Source organism: Momordica charantia (assembly GCF_013281855.1).
Source record: "Momordica charantia cultivar OHB3-1 chromosome 8 unlocalized genomic scaffold, Mcharantia_2.0 BLBB01000008.1, whole genome shotgun sequence".
Classification (NCBI taxonomy): domain Eukaryota; kingdom Viridiplantae; phylum Streptophyta; class Magnoliopsida; order Cucurbitales; family Cucurbitaceae; genus Momordica; species Momordica charantia.
The window spans coordinates 23,116,466-23,136,743 of NW_028275166.1; the positions used below are offsets into that span (position 1 = coordinate 23,116,466).

At 32.2% G+C, this 20,278-nt stretch overlaps 1 protein-coding gene across 1 annotated transcript; it reads left to right on the forward strand.

Moving 5' to 3' along the window:
- Nucleotides 1-12,126: 12,126 nt before the first annotated feature.
- LOC148209809 (pectate lyase-like) lies at nucleotides 12,127-14,109 on the forward strand. Its single transcript, XM_088128123.1, has 2 exons — nucleotides 12,127-12,537; nucleotides 12,613-14,109. The coding sequence occupies exons 1-2, from the start codon at nucleotides 12,341-12,343 to the stop codon at nucleotides 13,733-13,735; spliced, it is 1,320 nt and encodes a 439-aa protein (XP_087984249.1). The 5' UTR covers nucleotides 12,127-12,340; the 3' UTR covers nucleotides 13,736-14,109.
- Nucleotides 14,110-20,278: the final 6,169 nt, after the last annotated feature.

Consider the following 20,278-nt stretch of genomic DNA (forward strand, 5'->3'; position numbering starts at 1 on the left):
ATTCATTTATTTATGGTACCTTTTACGATTCCTAATTATTTATTTATGTGAATATTTTAGATAATTCTTTTTTTTTCATATGAATATTTTTTTAATTGGAATTTAAATCAACACATACGATGTTGCATGAATGCTGAACTACGTAATATATTTTATCATGATTTTTTATAAAAATATTTTATCAGGAGTAATTACAATTCTTCCTTTATCGTCAAAAAATATCATAATATATTATTTACTTACAACTTTTTTTGTAATTATAATTTAAAAATAAATGATAATTAATTATTCAACAAAATTGAAATTGAATTTAGTCAGGTTAATGAAATTAGTAATTGTTTTATATAATGCAATACATTATTTATTGGACTTTATTTCTAAATTAGAAGTGGGAAAGTTACTTAATAATTACCTACTATAGTTCTCACCTATTTTTACCTATACCGACCCAATATTATCATATGTAGCTCAACCATAAACTTCAGCTAATAACAAAGACCGACTACGAGGATTTTGTATTTCTAAACATAAATGCACAAATTATAGAAACCTATTTTTCTCTCCTCTCCCTTCACGCGTGTATCGCCTTTCACTATATGTCATCTTCTTCTATCCAATGCCGCTACTGTCTCAACAGCTTTCTCCTTCTGGCTCGCCACTACCGTTTTCTCTCTCGATCGCGCCCCTAGCATACAAGTTTAAAGTAACAACATTTTGCGACCTCGACTACGGCTGTTATGCCCTCTGTCTTCCCTGTAACGACTTCTACTATGCCCTTTGGTTAAGTATGGTGAGAACGAAAATCTCACTTTCTCGCAAGTTTTTTAGTGCTCTCCCCTTTGCATATTGTATTTATCTCACCCACTATGTATATATATATATTTCTCGAAAAGATGAAGAAGACGAAAGAGTTTTTAGAAGTTAAATGGAATAAAGATAACGGAACATTAATGATCTTCTAATTATAGTCTTGATTCATAGTATATGGCAAAATTGAAATAGGAAGATGAAATTATGGCATAAATGAAGGGAGAGGGGAATTTAGAAGGGGTGGGATCGCGAGGGAGAGAAGAGAGAAATGGAGAGAGATAAAATTTGTATCTAAATTACGCAATTACAATCCAAATTCAGACTTCAAAATTCTACAATTAAAAAACAGCATTAATTTGATTTCAAGTCTATAACAACATAGATTTTGTTTTGGGGAAAGAATACCCTGGACACGTGGAGGACAGCCATTGGTGCTCCAAGGTGACCCATGAGTCATGCCTCAGCTCGGACCACCGAGATCACCACCACTAGCGTTGACAGATGCTAAGTATGAGGGCCGAGGTGACCCTGGCCGAGGTCCGATCTACCGGGAAGCTCGGTGGGGGCCGACGTGAGCTACTATCAGCGACGAGATTACCGGGTGTAACCGACGGTCCGAGATTACCGGGTGTAACCGTCGCGAGATTAGCGGGACTACCACCCATAAGTAGAGGACCTCACTCCACGATCAGGTACGATGATTTCTGACCTCGAACTAAACTGGGAATCCGACCTATACTGACTTGATCGTCGGAGTGCTCACCTTTTTGTGCAGGTCCGCCCAAGTATTCAGATCGGTCCGGAGGCCGAGTTCGAGCTACAATCAGAAATACACTGTTGTGCATATCCTTGCATAAACAGATTTAAGGGAAAAAAAGTTTGAAATTATACCTACAAAGAACAGTAGAGAGACACGACAGTGACGACGATGGTGACAAATAAGCATGGGCACCTTGTGATTTCTAGATGACTATATTACTTTTAAAAAATTACAACAAAACAATTAAGAATTTTACCTCAAAGGAAGAAGAGTGGCAGTGGACAGATGATCACGATGGACCAACAAAGAGAGGAGGAGAAGTGGATGGAAGGAGAGAGGAGAAGAGTGGAGGGAGGGAGAAAGAGCGGATGGAAGGGAGAGGGCATGGTGACCGCAAAGGGAGGGAGAGGGAGAAAGGAAAAAGATGCAAAAATGTAAGGGAAAGGGATTGGGCTAGGTTTAATCGTGACCTATGTCGACGAAATAATTTTCATCGCCAAAGCCCCTAATTTCGTCCGCTTAATTCTCATTTAAAAAGTTTGGCGGTAAAATTCTCATTTTTTTTAAATTTTTGGAAACGAAAATTACATTTTGTCGCCAAAATTCACCTATGGCGATGAAATATAGCTTTCGTCGCCATAAGCTTTATCACGTTAATTTTCACTAAAAATTTGGCGATTAAATTCCCGCTCATTTCACAAAACTTTTAGCGACGAAATGTAATTTTTGTCGCCAAAAGTACTCTATGGCGACGAAATTTAACTTTAGTCGCCAGAAGTTTTGAATAAAAAAATTTCATTTCATTCGAAACTTTTGGCGATGAAATTTTAATTTGTCACCTTAAGATATTTTTGGCAACGACGTCGTCGCCAAAAATACCCTATGGCGACGAAATTTCTATTCGTCGCCATAAAATAAAATTCTTGTAGTGCTACCTTCTTATGAAAGCAACCACACCATTTGTCATGCAGAGAATAATTGATTTGTCCTCCACCCTAGGACATGTACTGCACTGCGTCGCTCTCTATTAAAGCATGGTGAATGAGTCGCCACTACCGTTCCCTCTCTCGATCACGCCCCTAGCATACAAGTTTAAAGCAACATCATTTTGCGACCTCGACTACAACTGTTATGCCCTCTGTCTTCTCTGTAATTACGACTTCTACTATGCACTTTGGTTAAGTATAGTGAGAACGAAAATCTCACTTTCTCGCAAGTTTTTTTAGTGCTCTCCCCTTTGTATTTTGTATTCATCTCACCCAGTACTATGTATATATATCTCTCTCGAAAAGATGACGAAGATGAAAGAGTTTTTAGAAGTTAAATGGAATAAAGATAATGGAGCATTAATGATCTTCTAATTATAGTCTTGATTTATAGTATACGGCAAAATTGAAATTAGGAAACACTAAAAGGTATTATATGGCATAAATGAAGGGAGAGGGGAATTTAGAGGGGGTGGGATCGTGAGGGAGAGAAGAGAGAAATGGAGAGAGAGAAAATTTGTATTTAAATTACACAATTACAATCAAGAGAATAGTGAAAAGAGTTAAAATGAGAGGGTAAAAATGAAACACAAAGTTTCTCCTAGTGGTTTTTTAAATTATAAGTAGATTTCAAAAATTAAAAAAAAAGTTATTCTTTCAAAAGTATTTTTTTTCTCTTCAACGTAGCTTTCTATCTAAAAAAACTATATCTCCCAATTTAAAATATGCATAGTCCATTTTGAGACCCCATTCATTACGATTGATAACCATTTCTGTTTTTTATTTCTATTGTTTTTAGTTTTTAGTTTCTGTTTTTAAAAAACAAAAACTAATATGTTTCATAACTATTTTTGTTTTTGTTTTTAGAAAATAGAAAACCAAACATGTTTGGTAACCATTTTTAATTTTATGTTTTTAAAAAGTTAGAAATTTGAAAATATATATTAAAGAGAGAAAATTCTATGTAAATAGAGATGAGTGAGGATGCTCTTCTCCATTTTCGTGCTAGTGAAAATTTTTAATCATCGTCTCCACCTCGTTTTTCGGTTCGAAAGACGTTCTCGAGAAACATTATCGGTTTTATAATTGTTTTTAATTATTTTTAGAATTTAAGTATAAAAAAGTGTAATAAATATATATTAATTATTTAAAAAAGAAGAGGGGACGGGGTCGGGACATGCATTTCCTATTTTTGGGCCGGTCGAAATTTTTGTCACCCCTAATGTAGATACATAAAAATACAATTTTAGGGAGATGTAAATAAATTTTTGGAAGATAAATTTTAGAAAGATAAATAAAAAGATTTAGAAAAGAAAATTAGTGAAATAAAAGTTAAAGTCAAAAAGATAAAAATTATAGAGAAAGAGAAGTAAAGTAAAGAGGAAAAGATATGTTAAAGAAAAAAAATTAGAAAGAAAGAAAAATGATAGTGAAAACAAATTTATAAATAAAAACAAGATTCAAAATATAATTTTTAGAGAAAATAAATAAAAGTTACTGAGAAAGAAAATTAAACTAGAAAATAATATATAATTTACAGAGGAAAAAATATGTTACGAAGAGAAATAAAAGTTATAATTAACAAAATTTTAGAGAAAAAAAAGTTAAGAAAAAATTAAAATTTTAGAGAGAGAAATGAAAGTGATTAGTTAGAAAAAAAATTATAGAAAAATTTGGAGAGAGAGAAATAATAATAAATATTCAAAATATGAAAATTGTAGAGAGAGAATAATAAATTTTGTAGAGTAAAATTTAGAAAGAAAAAAATTTTGGAATGAGAAAGGAATTTTTTGGAGATAAATACGAGAAAGAAAAAAAAGTTGAGTATTAGAACACCCAATCAAATTTTGAGAAGTAGAAATCTGTTTTTAGGATTTTTTTTTAATTTACATGGAAATTTCAAAATAGTTTTTAATAAACAAAAAATAAAAAATTATATTCGTTATCAAACCAACCTATTTTAAAAAAAAAAATTCGAAAAATGGAAGATAGAAAACGAAATTGTTATTAAAGGACCTTTCAAATTTATTCTGATCCATTTAAGAGAAAACCAAATAGAAATTACATGAGTGCCTATGGTAAGATATTTTTAATAAACAAATAAAATGTTGAAATCTAAAAAGGAAAAGAGAGAATTTAGAGAACCCATTTCATATACTTTCCTCCCTCAAACAATTCCTCTCAAATATATTACCCATTCCATATATAAAATTGCAACCCTAATTTCTTCTGAGTCCATTAGTTTCAATTTTCATGACCAGTGACAAAGGAAGCTTTGGTTTAGATTTTCACAGGCGAAACTTTGTTACCGATTTTCACCGGTGACAGTACATTGGAGTTTGTTTGATTTTCACCCACGGCAATCAATTTTCGTTCGTTTTCACCAGCTTTAGTCTATTAGTTTCGGGTCGCTTGGGTTTGTTTTTGGTTGTTTGGGTTCAATTTTAACTGGCGACAGTTTGATGACAGTACATTAGCGATTTTCACCAGCCGCGGTAGCTTTCCTTTAATTTAGATGGCCAGATATATTTTTTACATTTTGTCCATATACCATTGAATGATAGATGCCAAGCAAACCTGCGAGATTCGATCCCCATGGGACCCGACGTGATCGGGTCGGAGAATCCTTGGTTTGTCCACTGGGTCAAACCGGGGATCCTGGGAGATTGGACGTGGGTGGGGATGGGGATGGCCTCGGGCCCTGTCTCGCCCCATTGTCATCCCTAAATGATACTAAATGAAATGAACATTAATTTGGGTTTGTATATTGATGTTCTTATACCATTTATAAATGATATATGGTTATATATTAATGATACTATGAAGATTTGAGAGGGTCGATAACTCTCCATAACACAGTTATTTTAGTTTTTTTTGTTATATTTCTAGGGTCCTTTGTCCAAATTTTACCTTTATTTAGGGTTTATTTATGGAAGCATGAGAGTTGGCCCATTATACTAGTATGCAGTGAAACTGAGAAGTTGACTTAGTTCTTGCTATTTTTGATTTCTTATACACGTAGTGCTGGAGCATGAGGAATGGAGCAGCGTAGATGTACAGTTAAAGGCCAATCCATGCAATGTTGGGACATCGAAGTATGAAAAATTGCATTACAGTATCTAAATTTCACTTAAATTTTTACCTAATGTTGATACACCTATTGCCTACTGTCGTAAAATTAAAGAGTGATATAAAAGTGATAGGATGAAGGAGCCCACAATTATGGCATGCAGTGTGAAGGGCACCCTATGATTTCATAATCAAAAATGGAAAATTAGTTTCGTGCAACGCCTTTGCAGTAGGAAGAGGCTGTTGTCATTTGAAAGGAAAAGTCTCTTATTTGTAGCAGATATAAACATAGGCGCAAGAGAGCATTTATCCCAAAGATTGGTTGACTAGTTATCCTGTCTTGAAGCAGACTCAAAAGATCAACCGTATTGAGTTTTCACTATTATTTATATGTACTACCATATATGTATTACCTTAACACGGCCGATTGAGCAAAAATGAGTGGATGGTTAGAAACACCAAGATATACAAAGGATTAGTAATGGAGATTTTTAAAATTATCCAAAAGAGAGAGAAGGACATTTTTGCAAAATGCATAATATAAAAAAAATACGAATTGGGGCTTTAAGTTTGTAGAAATGATTAGGCAGTACTCATCAGGATTCTGATCCAGAATATGCGCCTATCTACCCATTAAATAAATGACTATCGGAAACGAAATAATCTTTTTTTAATATATTTGCTTTTGTTTGGTAGAAAATGATAGGGGTGTACATCAGTCGGTCGGGTCGATTTTTAAGCTAAAATCCCCACCGATCGACCGACATGGTGCTATTTTTTCCGATTGAACTTAATAGTTGGTTGGTTCGATCGGTTTTTGACAAACCGATATTTTTTTTTCGTTTCGTATATTCCATACACATGAATCCGGTCTCTCTCTGACCTTTACATTAAAAAAAATCATATTCATCAATGTAGAGAGAAGAAAAGTTGAAGTTGAGGATGAGAAAAGGAAAAAAAAGGAGAGAGTAGGAACACAAACCTGAAATGAAAATAGGGAGAAAAAAATACATATGAAAGTTGAAAGGGGAAAGAAACAAGATAGGGTCAGAGGAAAAATAAATAAGGTTGGGAAACAAAAAGATAGGGTTAGAGGAAAAATTGAGAAGGCTGATAAAAGGTCGAGAAATTGAAAGTAATTTACAAACCAATAAAATAATTATATAAAAAAACAAATAAGCCCCTAATAACGCGTGAATAAATTAATTAAATATTTTTTTTTTATAAATGTATATATGTCGGTCGGTTTTGAGGTTATTTTTCTGACCGACCGACCGACGGTCAGTTTTATATAAAACGATCGACCTCCGACCAACAATGATATAAACTGACCGACCGACATCAATTCGGTCGGTTGGATTGGTTTGTCGACCAATCTTGTACACCCCTAGAAAATGATGATCTTAGAGATTAGAATTTGTGTACGATTGGAGTAAAAAAGTTTAGAATTGTAAGCCTAATGATTTTGTTGTGATATAGTTTTCTTATATATTCGTACTTTCATTTGTTTAATTATGTTAGTAATTAATTGTATTTTACTGTTGACTAGGAAAAATCATGGATAAAAGTTGGATAAAAAATTCGGATAGATTAAACAAAGAATATATGGATGGAATTAAGTCATTCATTCAATTGTCGAAGAAGTATGTCGATAAGAGAGGGTTTACACGTTACCCAGGTAGAAAATGTCAAAATTTAGAATGCAAACAACCATGTGATGTGGATGATTATTCATACTCGTATGGGATGTGTCCTTATTATAGGATATGGACTTTCCACGGGGAAACTCGAGAGTTATCTTCTAAGGGGATACATACAAATATGGATCATAACATAGTGTAGAAACATGGAATGAATGAAATGTTAAATGATTTGACAAGTGAGAGATACACTGAATGTAGGGGGAAGACAAGTCAATTAGGGGTGAATCAAGTGACAATAGGCAAACTGTAAATACTAAGTCCCAATCAATGTTTCATGAACTTGACCAAGAATTATACCGTGGATGTACGAAATTTTCAATACTAACATTTATGGTTAAGTTAATGCATATCAAAGTAGTTAATCTATGGAGTAATAAGTCATTTAATATGTTGTTGAAATCTCTTCCTAATGTTATAAAATTCCCGAGTATCATTATGGTGCAAAAAAGATGTTGCGTGATTTGGGCTTAGGATATGAAAAAATACATGCCAAGAATAATTGTATATTTTGGAAAGAAAATGAACAAGTTAATGATTGGCCATAATGCAAGATAACGATAAAGAAAAAAGATTTCACAGACATTTCTCATGGAAGTCTAATTTACAAGGATTACGACGACAAAAGAAATAAGATGACATAAGGAAAATAGATTAAACATAGAAAGGATTTTAAGACCTCCAGCAGATGCCAAGGCGTCGAAACATTTTGATAGTTCGCAGAAAATTCAAAAAAGGTAAGATTACCCTTAGGCAATACGACAAATGGTCAAGCCGATTTTTTAGAATCTTTCTATACTCTAAACAACAATGTTCCTTCTTGGTTGGTTAATGTGGGGCATGAAGCCCACGTGTCTTTTGTAAACCCAAGTGGTTCTTCAATTATTTAATGAATTTACCTTCGGTCTTAAATATATATATATATATATATTTAACATTTCTCTTTTTAGTGGTAAAATATTTAATAATATAAAAATAAATATTTCCTTTTTAACTTGAGCCAACTTTTTTTCTTTGAAATAAGGCAACAAAAGATAAGAAAATAGCTTAGTGAATTGTTGATCGTGTAGTAGTTGAATAAAAAATAAGAGTAATTATGACTTCTAGGGAGAATCGATGACTACATTAAAGATGATCTAGATCTTAAAAACAAAACGCTTTCGAATAAGCATGAGTAATCAAATGAAATAAAGTAGTCCGAGATCCTACATCCATAGTTAACATCATATAAACCAATTGACGTTTCAAATAAGAAAATTATATTTACTTTTTTCTTTATTTTTTAATTATTAACTGCAATGCTATTATTAAACTTTTGATAAATATTTTTAAATGAATCCATGAATCTCAATGACCGAAAATTTGAAATTGAATTGATCGGAAAAAAGACGCACCTCTAGTCTACAATTATCGTGCCTACGATAAACGCTGGGTTTGAGTCATAATCCAGTATATATTACAAATTATCATAAAATACAAAGAAGACGGAACGAAACAAGAAATGATCGCCAAAAGAAAAGAAAACAAGATGCATTATATCTAAAATATAATAACATATATGGTAGTGATTTTGACTCAATTATTTTGAGTTTTTCTAAAATCACTTCTAAATTAAATGATGGTAAAATTTTTTAGAATTTTAAGTTAAAGTGAATTTTGTAACATAGTGTTTTACCATGATATTATTAAAAGGAATGATTTTAAAAAAAATGACCCTTTTGAAAATTTAAGATGTAGTTAAAACGATAATACTGGAGAAAAACAACTATTAATTGGTGATTAATGCTAGCTCCAGTCTCAAAATCCAATGTCATATTTTCACCATTTTCTAAATTTAGAGATTCAAAATCGACTCACTTCCAAATCTCACCATGTCTGTAAACCCAAAAATCATTGCACATAATTTGTTAAAAGTTATGCATTTTGATTTGTAAATGTTATATCTAATGTAGAAAATCTAAACATAAGCAGTTATTGTGAATGCATCTATTTTCTAAGGTCAAAATTCAATCTTCTTGAATTGAAACGAAAAGAAAAAAATATTACCTAATTAATGTATTAACTTTTAACCATTCAAGATTTTAAGATATAGACAAATGAGACGATCGCTTAAGACCTCGTAATTTGAAGAAGTCTCTATTTTCTACTTATATCATAAATTACATCAGCATGTTCCTATACATATTGACAAAAGTTTTATAAAACAACCAAATAAATATTTAGAACTATAAAAGTGATTTGCCTAAGAGATTGAAACTTATAATAAATATTAATTTTGTTTACGAAATTAAAGTAAAATATAAATTTTTATCTCATTTCTATTGTCTTAGGCCGGACGTAATTTTTCAATATATTCTCAACATTCATCCATTTATCTTATTTACCCATCTAAATGAGTCTAAGCTATTGAATCCCATCCGTGTGGTAAAAAAAAAAATACAAAAAACAAAAATACGAAAATAAAAACAAAACAAATTGAAAAATAAAAGGGATAATTTGATATGTTAGTTTGGAACTTTCCCTAGAATTAATAATAAACTCGAGTATAGTAATAAAATGTAATATAAAAAGATTGTATTTTGATTTTTGAGTTAGATTAAAAATAAGAATTAAAAATAAAATTTATATGAATACCATAAATATTTTTTTTAATAATAAAACTTGAATCTTTACCAATAAAAGTTTTTTTTTAATACAATAATTATAATGGATATTAATGATTACTTAGAAACAGAAGGAGAGTCTAAATGAATGTAGGCATTGCTTTTCCTCGATTCTTATATTTATAAAATTTTTACTCAAATCTTAAACAGAAATATGTGCCAAGTAAGTATGTAGGTATATAAATAAGGTAAAATTTCAAGTTTGGTCTATTAATTTTTAAATATGTATCTAATAAATTTTTAAACTTTAAAAATATTTAATAATTTTTTAACCTTTCAATTTTGTATTTAAAAAGTTTAGAGATCTACTTGACAAAACATTAAAAATTTGGTAATTTATTAGATATTCTTTTAAAGTTCAAAAAATAAAAAAAAATAATAATAAAGATCAAACTTGTTATTTAAATAAATAATTATATATTGATTTGGAAAAAATATATTAAGTTGAAAGGCAAATTAAAATATCTTTAATTGATTTGGTTACTACTCAATTTTTTTTTTCAAACTCCTACTCAATTTGAATCATTTATTTGGTATGTTGTTATATATTAGGCAGTATTAGAAGCTTTTCATGAATGTATTATAAAAAATCCACAACCAACTGAAAAAATCGTCATGTCAATATATTTATTTTGGATATCATACTAATAATTATATAAGAATAACCATATATAACTAAAAATATTAAGTATTTAAAAATCTATTTTGATTAAAATTATTTATAGAATAATCTTAAATATGAAACTCAATTCTTTTTTTATATTCCAGGCAGTTTAGGCACGACTAATCTTATGGATCAATTACTTGATCCTACAACATTTGGTGTCAAACACATATCAATTACTAATTTCTAAGGTACGTGGCCATGATGGGATATCAAAACTCAATTTTCAGTTTTATGTTTCTAAACATTATGTTTTATTTATTAACATCTTTTTCAAACTTATATTTAAAAAAAATTATTTTAAATTCCTAACCAAAATTCGATTTTTTAAGTAGGTTATTTTCTTTTATCTATTTTTAAAAGTGAAACACAACCTTAATTTAATAATAATTTAAACCAATTTTAAACTTAATTTAAAAAAGAAAAACATTTCACCAATTTAATTTAATAATACTTAACATTTCACCATGTTTTATTTATATATTAAAAAACATTTTACCTAAATTATTTTAAAAATAAGTTATTTTAAAATTTAAAAATATTGAACTGATGTTAATACAATTGTAGAATAAAATGTATGGGAGTGGTTTTGGCTTAATCAGTTTTGACGCTTTCTAAAATCAATTGTAAATTAAGTTATTTTAAAAGTTAGTATTTTAAAATAAAGTGAATTTTGGTACTGAAGTGTTTACCAAAAATTATTAGAAGAAATGATTAAAAAAAAAACCACCCTTTTGAAAATTTAAGATGCAGCAAGAACTATAATACTAAAGAAATACAACTATTGATTACTATCAAAATAATCCAAATTCTAAAAACAATCATGCTTTTTTTTCTTTTTTGATATAAAAAACAATAATGCTTTTGAATAACCACGAACAAAATAAAGCAGTTGAATAAGACCTAGACCATATACCGGCCCAGGCTAAAATCATATAACCCATGATGTTTATAATTACATGTTATGTTATTATTGAACTTTTCTTTTGATAAATATTTTCAAATATGAATTCATGAATGTCAGTGGCCTAGAATTATGTATTGGTTATTGTGCTCACATATATTGGATTTGAGTTATAATCCAAAAATAATTTCATGCATATATTTCAAATTATCATAAACATTGGACAAGTCCAAATGAGGAGAAATAATTGCCAAAAAAAAAAAGAACATTAGTATTTTAAATTAAAGTGAATTTTGGCATCATAGTGTTTTACCATGATAATATTATAAGGAACGATTAAAAAAAAAGAAAAAAAGAAAAATAGAAAAAACAACCTTTTGAAAATTTAAAATGTAGTGAAAACTAAAATCCTAAAGATAAGGAACTGATAATAGCTGTTGCCTAGAATCGGGGTGCAATCCACCCTCTCATCGTCGAAATCCAACAACCTTATTTCACCATTTTCTAAATTTAGAGCTTAAAAATAGACCCAATTCCAAATCTCACCATGTATATAAATCCCACAATCCTCCCACATTATCCTCAAGGCGGAACCATTTGCGTTTCGCCTACCGACTTCCTTCTGTTGATCGATTGAGCTTCTGCTGGTTTTGGCTTTGGGTTCATTTTCCTCTGCGCAAGACTCTGCATAAGATCTCATTGATCTTCACCCCCCCTTTTCTGACCATCCATCTTACTCTTTTTAAAAAAAAACAAAAAAACCCAAAAAAAAAAAAAAAAAACAATGGCCGCTTTTGGATTCCAAAACGGAATCTTGTTTGCATGTTTTCTGCTTTTGTGTGCGATCCCATATAATGTCCACAGCGAAGAGCTCGACGAATACTGGCAGGCTCGCGCCCTCGAAGCCCAAAAGAGGGCCCAAGAGGCCTACAATCCCGACCCCGAGTCTGTCACTGAAAATTTCAACGCCGCTGTCAGACAGTAAGTTCTCTATTTTTCTTTTTATTATTTCATCATGTTTATAAGATACCTGAACTATGTTGTACTTTCCTGCAGGGTGATTATGGGAAGCAACAGCACGAGGAGGAGCTTGAAGAAGTACAAAGGCCCCTGCATGGCAACGAACCCAATCGATCGATGCTGGAGGTGCGATCCAAACTGGTCGAAAAACCGAAAGAAGCTGGCGGACTGCGTGCTCGGATTCGGACACAAGACCACCGGCGGGAAGAAGGGAAGATTCTACAAGGTGACCGACGCATCGGACGACGACTTGGTGAACCCGAAGCCCGGAACCCTCCGGTACGGCGTGATCCAAAAGGGACCGCTGTGGATCGTGTTCACGCGCAGCATGGTGATCCGGCTAACACAGGAGCTGATGATCTCGAGCGACAAGACCATCGACGCCCGTGGGTACAACGTGCACGTGTCGTTCGGCGCGGGGCTGACCCTCCACTACGTGAACAACGTGATCATCCACGGGCTCCACGTGCACGACATCGCGTCGAAATCTGGCGGAATGATCCGCGACGAGGTGGACCACTACGGGTTGAGGACCCAGAGCGACGGCGACGGGATCTCGATCTTCGGGTCGACGAACGTGTGGATCGACCACGTGTCGATGTACAACTGCCAGGACGGGCTGATAGACGCGATCATGGGGTCGACGGCGATCACGATCTCGAACTCCCACTTCACGCACCACAACGAGGTGATGCTGTTCGGGGCGAGCGACAGCTACTCCGGGGACAAGGTGATGCAGATAACGCTGGCGTTCAACCACTTCGGGCGGGGGCTGGTGCAGAGGATGCCGCGGTGCCGGTGGGGGTTCTTCCACGTGGTGAACAACGACTACACGCATTGGCTTATGTACGCGATCGGGGGCAGCCAGCACCCGACCATCATCAGCCAGGGGAACCGGTTCATCGCGCCGCCCAACCCGAACGCGAAGCAGGTGACGAAGAGGGACTACGCGCCGGAGAGCGAGTGGAAGAAGTGGACGTGGAAATCGGAGGGGGATTTGATGATGAATGGGGCCTACTTCCAGAAGTCGGGAGACCAGAGGAAGAGCATGCACGGTTTCTCAAAGGACGACATGATCGCGTACAAGCCCGGATCCTACGTCAGGAGACTCGTACGCTTCGCTGGCACCCTTGAGTGCCGCAAGGGCAAACCCTGCTAGCCACCTTCTCTTCCACTTAATTAATTTCCCCCTTTGTACATTTTTTCCCCTTCTTCTTCTTCTTCCTTCTTCTTCTTCTTCTTCTTCTCAATTCTGTTCTTTCCTTTTTTCTTTTTTTTTTCCCCTTCCCCTTCCCCTTCCTCTTCCCCTTCCTTTAGAAATAAGCTCCAACCAACACTCTAAAATTTTGAAATCCACCCACACCCTCCCTCTCCCTCTACTCCTCCACCCTTCTATTCTATAGGGACAGCAAACACAACTCTTTTTCTTTTTACTTTACCATTTGTTTGATGTTCTCTGTGTTCTCTTCAGTTTGTTGGCGAATTTGGAATCTCAAAGGAAAATAAAATATTGCCATGGATTATTCAACGAAACTACTGCTCTCTTTTTCTCTCTCTCTCTCTCTTTCTTTTTCCTTTTTACACGTGCTATATATATATATAACAATATGGTTTATCTTGCTAATGTGTTAATCATATATTAAATTCAAACATTGATTAACACATTAGCAAGATAAACCATATTGTTATATATATATATAGCACGTGTAAAAAGGAAAAAGAAAGAGAGAGAGAGAGAGAAAAAGAATACTACACCCGTTGAAAATGCAAAATACGGAATTTGCAAATGTATTCTTTTATAAGAATACTACACCCGTTGAAGGGTTTCTTATAAAATTAATAACTCAAATGATCTGAAAAATCTAATACAATTTAGAGACTCAATTTGTATTGGCTAGATTTGATTTAAATTAATTGAAGTATTGTAGTGTTCTGTTCATAAAGTTTTTATTTTATTTTCTATGTAACATTTACTAACCGTTGTTGTAGTTGTAGATAAAATATTTAAATATTATTCTTTTTTTTTTCAAATAGTACCAACATATTGAAAAATATTAATGTTTGGAAATGAAAATAAAAAAATGATGGGGTGGGAATGTAATGAAAATTATGAATAGTTTTGACTTATTTCTGCACCTTCAAAACGTGACATATTCACTCTCTTTTTTCTAATTTTTTTTTTATAAATTTTTTTTTTGTAACTTTTTTCTTGCTAAGCCAGCCGCTCACTTACATGCAAGCATGTATTAGAATGACTCAGGGGACGCACGTGCTCACAATTTTTGGAGCACCTTGACGATCTTCTTGCTTGCACAGCTTTTGCAGCGTGGACCTCACAAAATTAGTTTTTCTTTTTGAAATTAAAATTTTGTTGAATTATTTAAAAAACTTAATGGTTTCTAATTTAGAATAAATGGAATATCTTGTTTAGATTTATCCATTAAGATCATAATTTATGTAATTCAAAATTTTATTTTAGATATTTCGATTTATTTTTATTTTTTAAAAATTTCAAATAATTCATTTTTTCTGTAGATAATCTTATTTCATTTAGTTTTTAAGTTGCTGATTTCTTTAAAAGATTTATTTTTATAAAACTTAGTTTAATTTTTTAATAACAAATCATTCAAATTAATTTTTGAATATGTTATTTTATAACTTAGAATTTGAATTTGAAAAAAAATGAACTTTTATGTTAAGCTGATTAAATTTTTATGATAATTTAAATTTATAATTTAATAATCTACATTATAGTACCTAATCTCTTGCCAACTCAAATAAAGACAGCTAGAAATTAAATGGTTACCATTTAATATATGAAATGTTCGGACTAATTGAAAATTTTATAACATAATTTAATTACAAATTGGAATCTAAACGCATCTTTTAATATCTTGGAAAAAATGGATAATAATAATTATAAAAAAAAAATCAGTTGGTGGGATTTTCAGTGCGAGAAAGCTGAGAAAGGAAACCAAGAAGATAATCAAGTGAAGAGCCATCCGTCAAGAGGTCATCAATCTCTATATGATTCAATCTGCATTTTCTTTTTCACATTTACTGCAAAAATATTTCATTAGTATTATTAAGAGATGAATTATCGATTTCTTCCCTCTGAAAAATATTATATTGTTGGTGTTATTATGTCAAACATTTTTACATTTCAATAATGGTATAATATTGTTTATTTTATACCGTAAACTTACATGATTTTTGTAAGATTGAAGAGATATTATAAAGCTTTTTAAGAAACACTACTTTTTTTTTTTTTGAAACAGTTAAGAAACACTTAAAAAGAAAAGGATAGTTAATGTATTTATATTTATATCTAACAAGGTACACTTTTTTAATTGGTCCATTCATAGGTAGGGATGCTCGAGATGATATTGGGCTTTAGACAAAATTTTGATAGGAAAACCTTAATAATATAGAATATATTATCTAGAATTTTAATTTTCATCTAGAATTTTAATTTTCTATTCTTCTATATGAATATGATAAAGTAAGTAAATATTGATGTATGGAACAATCAATATGAAATAAATTTTTTAAGTAGTAAAAAAAAATATAATGAAAAAATCTGGAACTTTGAAGTGGTTAGATTAATTTTGAAGATTTGATTTCTATTCTAGCAATTATATATATATATGTATTATTATATTGTATTTTCAATATTATAAGCAAAAGAACATATATTATTTTATATTCTAAATTATATATTGTAATTAAAAACTAAAATAAATAGATAAGAACACTAGAGAGTATAGATATTATATGGAAAAGAACGAGGCTTTCTAGACTTGGGGCTTTAGGATCGCCTCATCCGCCTAGCAATCCTATATATGGAGTGTCATTTTAAAGAATTTTCTTAAGGACATATATCCAAAATACTAATAGTTTTATTTTGGTTAAAATACTATTTGGGTACCTACTTTCAGCTTTTGTTTATTTTGGACGTTGTGCTCTCAATATTAGTTCATTTTAGTTTCTATGCTTTTAGAATATTCATTTCGGTCTGTACTTTTAAAAAAGTGATCATTTTGATTCTTATTTTTAAAATTTTAACACAAGTTTTATATATAACAGAAACCTATTGTTCACACGAAATTTCCGGAGAAATTAAATTTCGTGGAGTTGAACTTTTATATTTGTAGTATGTGTTGTTTAGTGGATTCAATCTCTAATCTTTATCCTCTGATTCTTTCTCTCGAACTTGATGTGAAGATTGAGATGCTTGTTCTTGAATTTGGATCGAAGTTATATGTTCTTCGAAAGTTTTCAAGTCTTCAAGTTGGTCTTCGAATCTTCAAGTCTTCAAGAGAGTCTTCAATTTGGCACTACAAGAAACAGAGCTTTCAGAGACAAATTTTTAGCGACGTATATGCTATAATGTCACTAAAACATACTTTCAGCGACATTGTCTTTTGACAATGTCGCTGAATATCATTTTCGCTGAATATCATTTTTAGCGACGTATATGCTGTAATGTCGCTAAAACTGAGTTTCAGTGACATCTGCTCTTGTTCCTGAAAATGATTTTCAGCGACATAATACAAGAAGTCGCTGAAAAGTATTTTCAGCGACAGGAGCATATGTCACTGAAACTCAGTTTTAGCGACATTCTGCTCTTGTCGCTGAAACGTTAAACGACGTGTTATCTGCGATGTCCTTAGCGACGAATTGAGATTCGTCGCTGAAACTTTTAGCGACAAAATTGGACTTTCAGCGACATGTTTTAGGTGTCTCTGAAACTCATTTTTCTTGTAGTGTGGTGTGAATTCTCTCAATTCTGAATCTCCAAAATGAATGAGGTCACCTCTATTTATAGAGGTTTCCATAGGTTTTGGTGGGCCATTGGGCTTGGGTAATTTTGGGCCAAGCCCAATTCTTTAAATGGATTTATTTAAATTTAAATATTAATCCACTTTATTTCATGATAAATTAGGTTTTGGGCCAAGATTGTGAACCAAATCGATTCCAAGCCCAATACTCATATGATCCAATTACATATTTTACTTGTCAAATTATCTTTAATTTTAATTTAGGGTTAATATATAATTAATCCGTAAATAAAATAGATAATGACGTGACCGTTTATGATTGGCCCAAATTTTTTGGTTCTACACCTATTAATATAAAGTTACGGTTACATTTCAAGAAATATATTGCGTGAGTATTGTGTTCTTGTGATAGAAAAATGGAATTAAAATAAAATAAGTGACCAAAAATTGTAACTTTTTAAAAGTAGAGAACCCAAAACAAATATTTTGAAATTCATGGACTCAATTAACCAAAGTTGAAAGTACACGAATGAACATTTCGAAGATAGGGGACCAAAATAAACCCTACTATTATAACCTTTTGATGGATAATATACATACATGCGTAGCGGAAGTGAGCAAGAATCGAAATAACAATCTAGATGCATAATACAACCTAGGATTAAACATGCATGATCATACATTATGATGCTTAGAGATAAGTAGAGAAAAATACAAACCTTTGTAGCTTTTCAAAAATCTTCAAATAGCTCCAATGAAGGACCACCAAGAGATCTTCCTAGCTATTCTCAAGGCTTGGAATAGAGTGGTGGGACTCTTTTTAGAGAAGGAAAAATTTAGAGAAAAGTGGAGCTAAAAAGAGTTATGTAAGCTTTTTTTTTTAAAAAAAAGCCAATGGTTCCAAACCCTTTAATGTTTGAACAAAGACCTTCTTAAATAAGCAAATTACATGCAACTCTTGCATGTCAAAGTTCACCAAAAGCTTACAACACATATTTCATTTATGCATGACATGACTAAGTGTCAAAATGCATGTCTAAGTTCACCGAAAGCTTACAACACACATTCCACTTATGCATGCATGGCTAAGTGTCAAAAAGTGGATTTTTGAGCTTACTTAAATGTTCCACTCAACAAGTTAGTGGAATTTTCCACCAACTTGGTTAAAAACATTATTTTAATCTACTTTAGTCAACCTTTGACTTTCTCTGGTCAAAGTCAACTATTTGACTTTTTCCAAAATCCGATGTTTGATGAAATCCATGCCTCCGATTATGAATCCACATTCATAATTTTAATATTTAAATCCTATTTAAATATTTTGTTCAAATTTCTCAAATTGATATCATATATCAATTACTTAATCATATCTCATATGATTAACCTAATTCGTACAATTCGAATTATTCCTTCAAAATATTCCAAGTTTATTCCTATATGAGCTAGCTAGAGGATCTTATGGACCTACAAATTATGAGCTCCAACGATCCGAGATTAACCGGTTAAACTCTTTAACCTAGTTAACCAACATTCGTTAACTACCGGGTCACTCTACTAAAGCCCGTAGCTGCACTCTCTTCACTGTAGATATATTATGTCCATTTGATATAACTATGATCGGTAAGTCGACCTTTCACAAGTTGTTCGTAATTACAGCTAGGTCAAAATACCGCTTTACCCATGTAATTACCTCTTGTTCCTTAAGTCCCACTGATCCTCTAATGAACAATTATTTGTAGTCCAACTATAAAATCAAAAATCCTCTCAAACCTTTTGATGAGGGTGGCGCCTATTGTTCAAGACCTGGATTCAGCCCTTAAGAGAACAATCTTTCTACTATCCTAAAATTGGGTAGAAGTGAATTTCTTCTTGCACCTTATGTCCCTAGCTATCTACCGGGCCTTACCCCTGAAATGAGAGGCTTATTGAGCCAGCGCTGTTGAGCTGCTCTCACCCATGCAGATCTAAGGGTAATCCCGAGTAAACAGAAGTTCATAATTAGCTCAGGATTAAGATTGAGTTACCTAGGCCATCAAAGTCGAGATAGTCAGTTTCAAACAGTAAACGGTGTTATAAAGTAAAAGTGACTATCTCATGGTCCGGTCTTATGCAAACTCTTTACACGGGACACCCCCACTCGCATGTCTTCACATGAACGAATTAGGATCACATCGTTTGTACTAGCTACAAAGTGGGCCGCATCCATAGTGTCCCCATAATAAGGTGCCCAACCTTATTCCTATACTATAGACCATTTAGACTGTTAACTCAAACTTAATCCATATTTATGTCTCTTACATAGAGTTTGAGTCTCAGGTAACAGTCTAGGATCCTTTATTTTATTGGATTTAGATCTAGTAAGAACATTTTATTGGATCAATAACTACATATTGATTAAAACCTTCAATAACAACTTTATTGAAAGATAAAAGTATATCTGTCATTTTCAAACTATGAGTTTCAGGACATAAAACCCAACACCTTTTATTATATATATATATATATATATATATATATTTATGTTTGACCTTCTTAGAATAAAAAAAATGTTTATTGTAAATGGGGATTGAGTGCCAACATGAGACTAACTCAACGATAATTGGCATTTGCTCATTCCGTTGAAGATTCAAACACTCGTACGCCTAATTTGTCGTGCTAAAAAAGAATATGGAAGTTGAGTTTTAAATCTCTTTTAGCAAGAATTTAAAGAATAGAGTAGAGAAGAATTTAATCCTTTTAATTAAGATTTAATTTTGATGTGTAGGTTTTCTTCGAAGATGAAGACAATACAAAAGGAAGAGAGAGCAGTAGGTCCTCGTTCAAACCCTAAAAGCTCTTTCCTGTCAAAGGAGAAGCCATGCAAGTAAATTCACAACCATACTAAAATTGGCTATTGTCAGAAACAAGAAAGTAGAACTCAG